The sequence below is a fragment of the Leuresthes tenuis genome, unplaced genomic scaffold (genome assembly GCF_036924035.1).
Source record: "Leuresthes tenuis unplaced genomic scaffold, fLeuTen1.0.hap1 SCAF_24, whole genome shotgun sequence".
In the NCBI taxonomy this organism is placed as follows: domain Eukaryota; kingdom Metazoa; phylum Chordata; class Actinopteri; order Atheriniformes; family Atherinopsidae; genus Leuresthes; species Leuresthes tenuis.
Genome location: NW_027325378.1, coordinates 612269 through 624768, shown reverse-complemented (window position 1 = coordinate 624768; position 12500 = coordinate 612269). Strand labels below are relative to the sequence as shown.

Genomic DNA, 12500 nt, shown 5'->3' with positions numbered 1-12500 from the left:
TGATTTGACACGTTATAAATAAAATCAAATAGAATTAGATGGAATCTTTTTGAACTGTGTAATCAGATTACGTTTTTGGTGTGCAGATGACTCGGGTGGTCCTGACCAAAGGGTGGCGCTGTCTGGAGTGCACGGTTTGTGAGGCCTGCGGCGAGGCCAGTGACCCCGGGCGCCTGTTGCTGTGTGACGACTGTGACATCAGCTACCACACCTACTGCCTGGACCCGCCCCTCCACACCGTGCCCAAAGGAGCCTGGAAGTGCAAGTGGTGTGTTCACCTGTCACTCAAACTGTCAGGGTGTTGCTGTGTGTGTCCACTCCTCTCCTCACCTGTGTCCCCTCTCCTCAGGTGTGTGTGGTGCGTGCAGTGTGGCTCCGCCTCCCCTGGCCTGCACTGTGATTGGCAGAGTAACTACAGCCTGTGCGGGCCGTGCTGCAGCCTGATTCGCTGTCCTCTCTGCCAGAGAGCGTACGCTCAGGACGACCTCATCCTGCAGTGCCAGCAGTGCGACAGGTAACACAGTTTCTGGGTCCGGTTCTGGCCCCTGGGATCCTGAGTAACCTCTTTAACGTGTGTTCAGGTGGGTCCACGCAGTGTGTCAGGGCCTGACCACGGAGGAGGAGGTGGAAATCGCTGCCGACGAAGGCTTCGACTGTTCGCTGTGCAGGACGCACGGAAGCAGCTCCTACGGTACGCATCTGAGCAGCTTTTACCGTGTAACGGCAGGGTTTTACCGTGTAACGGCAGGGTTTTACAGTCCAACGGCAGGGTTTTACCGTGTAACGGCAGGGTTTTACAGTCCAACGGCAGGGTTTTACCGTTTGACGGCAGGGTTTTACAGTCTAACGGCAGGGTTTTACAGTGTAACGGCAGGGTTTTACCGTGTAACGGCAGGGTTTTACAGTCCAACGGCAGGGTTTTACAGTCCAATGGCAGGGTTTTACCGTCACACGGCAGGGTTTTACAGTCTAACGGCAGGGTTTTACAGTCTAACGGCAGGGTTTTACCGTCACACGGCAGGGTTTTACAGTGTAACGGCAGGGTTTTACAGTCTAACGGCAGGGTTTTACAGTGTAACGGCAGGGTTTTACAGTCTAATGGCAGGGTTTTACAGTCTAATGGCAGGGTTTTACCGTGTAACGGCAGGGTTTTACAGTCTAACGGCAGGGTTTTACAGTCTAACGGCAGGGTTTTACAGTCTAATGGCAGGGTTTTACAGTCTAACGGCAGGGTTTTACAGTGTAACGGCAGGGTTTTACAGTCCAACGGCAGGGTTTTACCGTGTAACGGCAGGGTTTTACCGTGTAACGGCAGGGTTTTACAGTCTAACGGCAGGGTTTTACAGTCTAACGGCAGGGTTTTACAGTCCAACGGCAGGGTTTTACAGTCTAACGGCAGGGTTTTACAGTCCAACGGCAGGGTTTTACCGTGTAACGGCAGGGTTTTACCGTGTAACGGCAGGGTTTTACAGTCTAACGGCAGGGTTTTACAGTCTAACGGCAGGGTTTTACAGTCCAACGGCAGGGTTTTACAGTCTAACGGCAGGGTTTTACAGTCTAACGGCAGGGTTTTACAGTCTAACGGCAGGGTTTTACAGTCCAACGGCAGGGTTTTACAGTGTAACGGCAGGGTTTTACAGTCTAACGGCAGGGTTTTACCGTTTAACGGCAGGGTTTTACTGTCCAACGGCAGGGTTTTACCGTCTAACGGCAGGGTTTTACCGTGTAACGGCAGGGTTTTACAGTCTAACGGCAGGGTTTTACAGTCTAACGGCAGGGTTTTACCGTTTGACGGCAGGGTTTTACCGTGTAACGGCAGGGTTTTACCGTCTAACGGCAGGGTTTTACCGTGTAACGGCAGGGTTTTACAGTCTAACGGCAGGGTTTTACAGTCTAACGGCAGGGTTTTACAGTCTAACGGCAGGGTTTTACAGTCTAACGGCAGGGTTTTACAGTCTAACGGCAGGGTTTTACAGTTTGACGGCAGGGTTTTACCGTTTGACGGCAGGGTTTTACCGTTTGACGGCAGGGTTTTACAGTGTAACGGCAGGGTTTTACCGTCTGACGGCAGGGTTTTACAGTCTAACGGCAGGGTTTTACCGTGTAACGGCAGGGTTTTACAGTGTAACGGCAGGGTTTTACAGTGTAACGGCAGGGTTTTACAGTCTAACGGCAGGGTTTTACAGTTTGACGGCAGGGTTTTACCGTTTGACGGCAGGGTTTTACCGTTTGACGGCAGGGTTTTACCGTTTGACAGCAGGGTTTTACAGTGTAACGGCAGGGTTTTACCGTCTGACGGCAGGGTTTTACAGTCTAACGGCAGGGTTTTACCGTGTAACGGCAGGGTTTTACCGTGTAACGGCAGGGTTTTACAGTGTAACGGCAGGGTTTTACAGTCTAACGGCAGGGTTTTACAGTCTAACGGCAGGGTTTTACAGTCTAACGGCAGGGTTTTACCGTTTGACGGCAGGGTTTTACCGTTTGACGGCAGGGTTTTACCGTTTGACGGCAGGGTTTTACCGTCCGACGGCAGGGTTTTACCGTCCAACGGCAGGGTTTTACAGTCTAACGGCAGGGTTTTACAGTCTAACGGCAGGGTTTTACAGTCTAACGGCAGGGTTTTACAGTCTAACGGCAGGGTTTTACAGTGTAACGGCAGGGTTTTACAGTCTAACGGCAGGGTTTTACCGTCCAACGGCAGGGTTTTACAGTCTAACGGCAGGGTTTTACAGTCCAACGGCAGGGTTTTACCGTCCAACGGCAGGGTTTTACCGTCCAACGGCAGGGTTTTACCGTCCAACGGCAGGGTTTTACAGTCTAACGGCAGGGTTTTACAGTCCAACGGCAGGGTTTTACCGTCCGACGGCAGGGTTTTACAGTCCGACGGCAGGGTTTTACAGTCCGACGGCAGGGTTTTACAGTCCGACGGCAGGGTTTTACAGTCCGACGGCAGGGTTTTACAGTCCGACGGCAGGGTTTTACAGTCCGACGGCAGGGTTTTACCGTCCTACGGCAGGGTTTTACCATCCTACGGCAGGGTTTTACAGTCTAACGGCAGGGTTTTACAGTGTAACGGCAGGGTTTTACAGTGTAACGGCAGGGTTTTACAGTCTAACGGCAGGGTTTTACAGTCCAACGGCAGGATTTTACAGTCCAACGGCAGGGTTTTACAGTCTAACGGCAGGGTTTTACAGTCCGACGGCAGGGTTTTACCGTGTAACGGCAGGGTTTTACCGTGTAACGGCAGGGTTTTACAGTCTAACGGCAGGGTTTTACCATCCTACGGCAGGGTTTTACCATCCTACGGCAGGGTTTTACAGTCTAACGGCAGGGTTTTACAGTCTAACGGCAGGGTTTTACAGTCTAACGGCAGGGTTTTACAGTCTAACGGCAGGGTTTTACAGTTTGACGGCAGGGTTTTACCGTTTGACGGCAGGGTTTTACCGTTTGACGGCAGGGTTTTACAGTGTAACGGCAGGGTTTTACCGTCTGACGGCAGGGTTTTACAGTCTAACGGCAGGGTTTTACCGTGTAACGGCAGGGTTTTACAGTGTAACGGCAGGGTTTTACAGTCTAACGGCAGGGTTTTACAGTCTAACGGCAGGGTTTTACAGTCTAACGGCAGGGTTTTACCGTTTGACGGCAGGGTTTTACCGTTTGACGGCAGGGTTTTACCGTTTGACGGCAGGGTTTTACCGTCCGACGGCAGGGTTTTACCGTCCAACGGCAGGGTTTTACAGTCTAACGGCAGGGTTTTACAGTCTAACGGCAGGGTTTTACAGTCTAACGGCAGGGTTTTACAGTGTAACGGCAGGGTTTTACAGTCTAACGGCAGGGTTTTACCGTCCAACGGCAGGGTTTTACAGTCTAACGGCAGGGTTTTACAGTCCAACGGCAGGGTTTTACCGTCCAACGGCAGGGTTTTACCGTCCAACGGCAGGGTTTTACCGTCCAACGGCAGGGTTTTACCGTCCAACGGCAGGGTTTTACAGTCTAACGGCAGGGTTTTACAGTCCAACGGCAGGGTTTTACCGTCCAACGGCAGGGTTTTACAGTCTAACGGCAGGGTTTTACCGTGTAACGGCAGGGTTTTACAGTCTAACGGCAGGGTTTTACAGTCTAACGGCAGGGTTTTACAGTCCAACGGCAGGGTTTTACCGTCTAACGGCAGGGTTTTACCGTCTAACGGCAGGGTTTTACCGTCTAACGGCAGGGTTTTACCGTCTAACGGCAGGGTTTTACAGTCTAACGGCAGGATTTTACAGTGTAACGGCAGGGTTTTACAGTCTAACGGCAGGGGTTTACCGTCCGAAGGCAGGATTTTACCGTCCAACGGCAGGGTTTTACCGTTTAACGGCAGGGTTTTACAGTGTAACGGCAGGGTTTTACAGTCTAACGGCAGGGTTTTACAGTCTAACGGCAGGGTTTTACAGTCTAACGGCAGGGTTTTACAGTCTAACGGCAGGGTTTTACAGTCTAACGGCAGGGTTTTACCGTCCGACGGCAGGGTTTTACCGTCCGACGGCAGGGTTTTACAGTCCGACGGCAGGGTTTTACAGTCCGACGGCAGGGTTTTACAGTCCGACGGCAGGGTTTTACAGTCCGACGGCAGGGTTTTACAGTCCGACGGCAGGGTTTTACCGTGTCACGGCAGGGTTTTACCGTCCTACGGCAGGGTTTTACCGTCCGACGGCAGGGTTTTACAGTCCGACGGCAGGGTTTTACAGTCCGACGGCAGGGTTTTACAGTCCGACGGCAGGGTTTTACAGTCCGACGGCAGGGTTTTACAGTCCGACGGCAGGGTTTTACAGTCCGACGGCAGGGTTTTACAGTCCGACGGCAGGGTTTTACCGTCCTACGGCAGGGTTTTACCATCCTACGGCAGGGTTTTACAGTCTAACGGCAGGGTTTTACAGTGTAACGGCAGGGTTTTACAGTGTAACGGCAGGGTTTTACAGTCTAACGGCAGGGTTTTACAGTCCAACGGCAGGATTTTACAGTCCAACGGCAGGGTTTTACAGTCTGACGGCAGGGTTTTACAGTCCGACGGCAGGGTTTTACCGTGTAACGGCAGGGTTTTACCGTGTAACGGCAGGGTTTTACAGTCTAACGGCAGGGTTTTACCATCCTACGGCAGGGTTTTACCATCCTACGGCAGGGTTTTACAGTCTAACGGCAGGGTTTTACAGTGTAACGGCAGGGTTTTACAGTCTAACGGCAGGGTTTTACAGTCTAACGGCAGGGGTTTACAGTGTAACGGCAGGGTTTTACAGTGTAACGGCAGGGTTTTACAGTCTAACGGCAGGGTTTTACAGTCCAACGGCAGGATTTTACAGTCCAACGGCAGGGTTTTACAGTCCAACGGCAGGGTTTTACAGTCTAACGGCAGGGTTTTACCGTCCGAAGGCAGGGTTTTACAGTCCAACGGCAGGGTTTTACAGTCCGACGGCAGGGTTTTACAGTCCGACGGCAGGGTTTTACAGTCCGACGGCAGGGTTTTACCGTCCGACGGCAGGGTTTTACCGTTCGACGGCAGGGTTTTACCGTCCGACGGCAGGGTTTTACCGTCCGACGGCAGGGTTTTACAGTCCGACGGCAGGGTTTTACAGTCCGACGGCAGGGTTTTACAGTCCGACGGCAGGGTTTTACAGTCCGACGGCAGGGTTTTACAGTCCGACGGCAGGGTTTTACAGTCCGACGGCAGGGTTTTACAGTCCGACGGCAGGGTTTTACCGTGTAACGGCAGGGTTTTACAGTCTAACGGCAGGGTTTTACCATCCTACGGCAGGGTTTTACCATCCTACGGCAGGGTTTTACAGTCTAACGGCAGGGTTTTACAGTGTAACGGCAGGGTTTTACAGTGTAACGGCAGGGTTTTACAGTGTAACGGCAGGGTTTTACAGTCTAACGGCAGGGTTTTACAGTCCAACGGCAGGATTTTACAGTCCAACGGCAGGGTTTTACAGTCTAACGGCAGGGTTTTACAGTCCGACGGCAGGGTTTTACCGTGTAACGGCAGGGTTTTACAGTCTAACGGCAGGGTTTTACCATCCTACGGCAGGGTTTTACCATCCTACGGCAGGGTTTTACCATCCTACGGCAGGGTTTTACAGTCTAACGGCAGGGTTTTACAGTGTAACGGCAGGGTTTTACAGTCTAACGGCAGGGGTTTACAGTGTAACGGCAGGGTTTTACAGTGTAACGGCAGGGTTTTACAGTCTAACGGCAGGGTTTTACAGTCCAACGGCAGGATTTTACAGTCCAACGGCAGGGTTTTACAGTCCAACGGCAGGGTTTTACAGTCTAACGGCAGGGTTTTACCGTCCGACGGCAGGGTTTTACAGTCCAACGGCAGGGTTTTACAGTCCGACGGCAGGGTTTTACAGTCCGACGGCAGGGTTTTACAGTCTAACGGCAGGGTTTTACCGTCCAACGGCAGGGTTTTACAGTCTGACGGCAGGGTTTTACAGTCTGACGGCAGGGTTTTACAGTCTGACGGCAGGGTTTTACAGTCTGACGGCAGGGTTTTACAGTCTGACGGCAGGGTTTTACAGTCTGACGGCAGGGTTTTACAGTCTAACGGCAGGGTTTTACCGTGTAACGGCAGGGTTTTACAGTCTAACGGCAGGGTTTTACAGTCTAACGGCAGGGTTTTACCGTGTAACGGCAGGGTTTTACAGTCTAACGGCAGGGTTGTACAGTCTAACGGCAGGGTTTTACCGTGTAACGGCAGGGTTTTACAGTCCAACGGCAGGGTTTTACAGTGTAACGGCAGGGTTTTACCGTGTAACGGCAGGGTTTTACCATCCTACGGCAGGGTTTTACCGTCTAACGGCAGGGTTTTACAGTCTAACGGCAGGGTTTTACAGTCTGACGGCAGGGTTTTACAGTCTAACGGCAGGGTTTTACCGTGTAACGGCAGGGTTTTACCGTGTAACGGCAGGGTTTTACCATCCTACGGCAGGGTTTTACAGTCTGACGGCAGGGTTTTACCGTGTAACGGCAGGGTTTTACCATCCTACGGCAGGGTTTTACCGTCCGACGGCAGGGTTTTACAGTCTAACGGCAGGGTTTTACCGTCTGACGGCAGGGTTTTACAGTCTGACGGCAGGGTTTTACAGTCTAACGGCAGGGTTTTACAGTCTAACGGCAGGGTTTTACAGTCTAACGGCAGGGTTTTACAGTCTAACGGCAGGGTTTTACAGTCTAACGGCAGGGTTTTACAGTCCAACGGCAGGGTTTTACCGTCTAACGGCAGGGTTTTACCGTTTAACGGCAGGGTTTTACCGTCCAACGGCAGGGTTTTACCATGACTGTGGAGCACTCATGTGTTTGTTTTGCAGGGAGACCAGAACCTTTGGGTCCCTACATACCTCAGATCACGTCCAGAACCAGAGAACCAGGTCAGTCTCACTCAACTATTCAAACGTCTGACGTGAAATTTAAATTTTTTGACCAGTGTTAGAAAAATGATATATTTATACTATGAGAAAAGCTGCAAGAATAAGAGTTTCTGTGATGGGGGGGAGGTCTCCTCCCCAACTTTTCTATTCTCATAATACTATGTATCAAGCAAAAGTGTTTTGACTGCATGTCTTTCCCATAATATTAAATGGTGAGAAATGTCTTTTCCCATAACTTTGTGTGCCCAGCAAGCATGAACAGTATAAATAGCAATCGTACCATTTTGTTAGTCAGAGAACTCTGAGCAGCTTCCTGACAGGTTGTGCCGACTCGTCTCTTTCTTGCAAGAAATAAAGGTTTTGTGTTAATTGTATCCAGCGACTCTGAGCCTAATTTTGAGAGAATTTTTCTGACAGCCAGTCACAGTTTTATGCTGAAACGTGTGTTTGCAGACGCAAAGACGTACACTCAGGACGGAGTGTGTCTGACGGAGTCGGGTCTGTCTCACCTGCAGTCCCTGGTCCAGCCTCTGACCTCACCCCGGAGGTATCGCAGGTAAAGCCGCCGCCCCTTCCTCCACAGGTGAGTGTCGAGGGTCTCAGAGTGATGAGCTGATCCCTGTCTGCAGGTGTAAACCCAAACTGAAGCTGAGGATCATAAACCAGAACAGCGTGTCCGTCCTACAGACCCCTGATCACGACCCGCCCATGGAGCCGGACCACAGCCGAGGTCAGTCTGTCATTCAGCTCAATTCAGCTTCATCTGGAAAGTGCCAAATCACAATGAATGTCATCTCAAGGCTCTACAAAGATACGGTCCAGTCCAAACCATTTGGAACCCAATTCAAACCAGTTATAATGTACAGATCCAATAAGATCCAATAAGAAAAAAAACAGATCCAATATCTCTGATCCAGTCCCCGTCCTGAGCTGCACGAGGCGACTGTGGAGAGAAAAAACTCCCTTTAACAGGAAGAAACCTCCATCAGAACCAGAACCAGGAAGGGTCCATCTGCCTGGACCAGCTGGGGCTGAGAGGACAGGAAAGAGGGGACAACAAGCAGCGTAACACCAGGCCAGAGATACCTGCTGAGAGAGAGAAACACAAGTTAATGACAGCAATGATGTCATCTGTACATGGAGGGAGGAGAGGTGCATCATGGGAGCTCCCCCAACAGGCTGGGCCTATAGCAGCAGAACTATGGGATGTTTCAGGCTCACCTGAGCCATCCCTAACTATAAGCTTTATCAGAAAGGAAAGTTTCAGCCTGATCTTAAAGGTAGAGAGGGTGTCTGCTTCCTGAAGCCAAACTGGCAGCTGGTTCCACAGAGAGGGGCCTGATAACTGAAGGCTCTGCCTCCCATTCTGCTTTTAGGGGCCTGATAACTGAAGGCTCTACCTCCCATTCTGCTTTTAGGGGCCTGATAACGGAAGGCTCTGCCTCCCATTCTGCTTTTAGGGGCCTGATAACTGAAGGCTCTGCCTCCCGTTCTGCTTTTAGGGGCCTGATAACTGAAGGCTCTGCCTCCCATTCTGCTTTTAGGGGCCTGATAACTGAAGGCTCTGCCTCCCATTCTGCTTTTAGGGGCCTGATAACTGAAGGCTCTGCCTCCCATTCTGCTTTTAGGGGTCTGATAACTGAAGCCTCTGCCTCCCATTCTACTTTTAGGGGCCTGATAACTGAAGGCTCTGCCTCCCATTCTGCTTTTAGGGGCCTGATAACTGAAGGCTCTGCCTCCCATTCTGCTTTTAGGGGCCTGATAACTGAAGGCTCTGCCTCCCATTCTGCTTTTAGGGGCCTGATAACTGAAGGCTCTGCCTCCCATTCTGCTTTTAGGGGCCTGATAACCGAAGGCTCTGCCTCCCATTCTGCTTTTAGGGGCCTGATAACTGAAGGCTCTGCCTCCCATTCTGCTTTTAGGGGCCTGATAACTGAAGGCTCTGCCTCCCATTCTGCTTTTAGGGGCCTGATAACTGAAGGCTCTGCCTCCCATTCTGCTTTTAGGGGCCTGATAACTGAAGGCTCTGCCTCCCATTCTGCTTTTAGGGGCCTGATAACTGAAGGCTCTGCCTCCCATTCTGCTTTTAGGGGCCTGATAACTGAAGGCTCTGCCTCCCATTCTGCTTTTAGGGGCCTGATAACTGAAGGCTCTGCCTCCCATTCTGCTTTTAGGGGCCTGATAACTGAAGGCTCTGCCTCCCATTCTGCTTTTAGGGGCCTGATAACTGAAGGCTCTGCCTCCCATTCTGCTTTTAGAAACTCTGGGAACCACAAGGAAACCTGCAGCCTGAGAGCTGCAGCTTATTGATCTTTTTAAAACTTGGAAACTGTCGATATAAAAATAAATGATGTGAACAACCTGAAAGATAATGACATCACATTAAGAAACACACCTGCGTCGGCTCTCCAGGTGACTTGGAGTGTGACATAAAATCCGACTCCAGCCCTGAGCGCGACCATGCCCACGACTATGATCTCGCCAAGGAGCCTGATGTTACCGACGGCAACAAGAAGAGGAAGAGGAAGCCGTACAGGCCAGGTGAGGAAGCGGAGGGCCGGAAAGTGAAGTGAACTCTCTTCAACATTTAAAGAGGAAGCAGCTTTTGTCCTCACCTCCACCTGACCTCTGTCTCAGGTATCGGCGGCTTCATGGTGCGGCAGCGGGGGGGGAAGGCCGGTCCGAGCAGGATCAAACTGTGCAGGAAAGACTCCACAGAAACGCTGCCAGGCAGAGACGAAGGTGAGTCACCTGTGGCCACGCCCCCTTTCTTTAGCCGATGTCAGGGACTCACACTCTCACCTGTCAGGTGTGCTGGATGCCGACGTCGTCGTGGAGACGGTGCCTGCCGCTGACCAGGCGATGGAGAAGGTGAAGAAGAGGTACAGGAAGAAGAAGACGAAGCTGGAGGAGGCCTTTCCGTCTTATCTGCAGGTAACACACCCACACACACACACCTTTCTCTCAGTCGATCCCAGACTTCTGATTGGCTGTCTCTGCCCAGGACGCGTTCTTTGGTCGGGACCTTCTGGACCGCAGCCGGCAGGTTCACGGGAGGGCAGGACCAGAGGTGACGGGCAGCAGCCAATCAGGAGCAACGATGGCTGACACAAAAGGTCCTGCCCCTGTCATCCATGGCCCCTCCCCCTCTGGGCTACAGATGGGCGCCACGGCAACCAGCAGGAAGCAGGGAACTTTGCGTGAGTTTCAGCTTCGTCCGTTTCTCCTCATGTTGTCAACATCTCCTCATCTTTTATTTGTCGACCTGAATGTCAGACATGTTGCGAAGCCTCAGGGTCATTTAGCTGCGCTTTAAGAGGGGGGGCTACAGGGGGGAGGAGCTCCACCATCTGGGGGGAGGAGTTCCATCATCTGGGGGGAGGAGCTCCACCATCTGGGGGGAGGAGCTCCACCATCCGGGGGGAGGGGCCTCACCATCCGGGGGGAGGAACTCCACCATCCAGGGGAGGAGCTCCACCATCCGGGGGAGGAGCTCCACCATCCAGGGGAGGAGCTCCACCATCCAGGGGAGGAGCTCCACCATCCAGGGGAGGAGCTCCACCATCCGGGGGAGGAGCTCCACCATCTGGGGGGAGGGGCCTCACCATCCGGGGGGAGGAGCTCCACCATCTGGGGGGAGGGGCCTCACCATCGGGGGGAGGAGCTGATGGATGGAGGAAGATGATGGATGGATTGAAAGGTTGTCATGGAGTCAAAGTCTAGAAAAGTTTGAACTTGTTATAATATTTACAGTTTTTCCCTAAAAGAGAGGCTGTGGGTTTGTTTGCATCAGCGTTTGAGCTGTGATGTCATAACGCCGGCCGCCGCACTCTGTGAATCACGTGTGTGTGTCTGCGTGTGTGTGTGTGTGTGTGTCTCTGTGTGTGTGTGTGTGTCTGTGTGTGTGTGTGTGTCTCTGTGTGTGTGTGTGTGTGTGTCTCTGTGTGTGTGTGTGTGTGTGTGTGTGCGTGTGTGTGTGTTTGTTTGTTTGTGTGTGTGTGTGGTTGTGTGTGTGTGTGTGTGTGTGTGTGTGTCTCTGTGTGTCTGTGTGTGTGTGTCTGTGTGTGTGTGTGTGTGTGTGTGTGTGTGTGTGTGTGTGTGTGTGTGTGTGTGTGTGTGTGGTTGTGTGTCTCTGTGTGTGTGTGTGTGTGTGTGTGTGTGTGTGTGGTTGTGTGTCTCTGTGTGTGTGTGTGTGTGTGTGTGTGTGTGTGTGTGTGTCTCTGTGTGTGTGTGTGTGTGTGTGTGTGTGTGTGTGGTTGTGTGTCTCTGTGTGTGTGTGTGTGTCTGTGTGTGTGTGTGTGTGTGTGTGTGTGTGTGTGTCTGTGTGTGTGTGTGTGTGTGTGTGTGTGTGTGTGTGTGTGTGTGGTTGTGTGTCTCTGTGTGTGTGTGTGTGTCTGTGTGTGTGTGTGTGTGTGTGTGTGTGTCTGTGTGTGTGTGTCTGTGTGTGTGTGTGTGTGTGTGTGTGTGTGGTTGTGTGTCTCTGTGTGTGTGTGTGTGTCTGTGTGTGTGTGTGTGTCTGTGTGTGTGTGTGTGTGTGTGTGTGTGTGTGTGTGTGACCATCAGCCATGTCAGAGGAGGCTCTGGTGGATCTGTCAGACGTCCTGAACACCGACCCCCACATTCTGGCGACGGGGCACTCAGGTACAAACACATCATCCTCATCATCATCCTGGCGCCGCTGTGTGTGTGCGTGTCGTCATGGTAACTGTGTGTGTTTGCTTCCAGGTCAGTTCCAGGTGGAGCGCTCCCCCTCTCCGTTCGGTAAGCCTCCTCTGGATCTTCTCTTCCCCCCCGTCAGACATTAACTCGTCTGTTAGTCACGACTTCTTCTTCTGCAGGAACCCTGGTTTCTTCTTCTCCTGCAGAAATCCCAGCGCTCCTCCTTCTTCTTCTGCTCCCTGCTGAGCGTGTCTGTCTCCCATCCCTGTGTCTAACCTCTCTGTATCCGTCTGTCTGTCTCAGCCGGTCTGGACATCAACTCCGTCGCCGACGACCCCTCGTTGTCCTCTGACCTTTCAGGAAGTTGTGGGCGTGGCCAGAGGACGGTGCACGAGGAGCCTCTGGACGCCATCTTGAGCCCTGAGCTCGACAAGATGG

The 12500-nt window shown here is 52.1% G+C and overlaps 1 protein-coding gene across 10 annotated transcripts in view; it reads left to right on the top strand.

The window, feature by feature from the left end:
- Positions 1 to 12500, top strand: part of LOC140284933 (histone-lysine N-methyltransferase 2C-like) — an 87894-nt gene that overhangs the window by 41251 nt on the left and 34143 nt on the right. For 9 of the 10 annotated variants that reach the window (XM_072378976.1, XM_072378973.1, XM_072378978.1 and 6 more), the window contains 13 exons: positions 87 to 268; positions 350 to 514; positions 582 to 691; positions 7344 to 7403; positions 7857 to 7959; positions 8033 to 8133; positions 9816 to 9944; positions 10041 to 10145; positions 10213 to 10337; positions 10408 to 10603; positions 11967 to 12044; positions 12129 to 12164; positions 12366 to 12500. The exon at positions 12366 to 12500 is cut by the window's right edge and continues 9 nt beyond it. In XM_072378976.1, the coding sequence (XP_072235077.1) occupies positions 87 to 268; positions 350 to 514; positions 582 to 691; positions 7344 to 7403; positions 7857 to 7959; positions 8033 to 8133; positions 9816 to 9944; positions 10041 to 10145; positions 10213 to 10337; positions 10408 to 10603; positions 11967 to 12044; positions 12129 to 12164; positions 12366 to 12500 (1525 nt within the window). The remainder of the gene's footprint in view (positions 1 to 86; positions 269 to 349; positions 515 to 581; positions 692 to 7343; positions 7404 to 7856; positions 7960 to 8032; positions 8134 to 9815; positions 9945 to 10040; positions 10146 to 10212; positions 10338 to 10407; positions 10604 to 11966; positions 12045 to 12128; positions 12165 to 12365) is intronic. The other variant, XM_072378977.1, reaches the window with a different exon arrangement.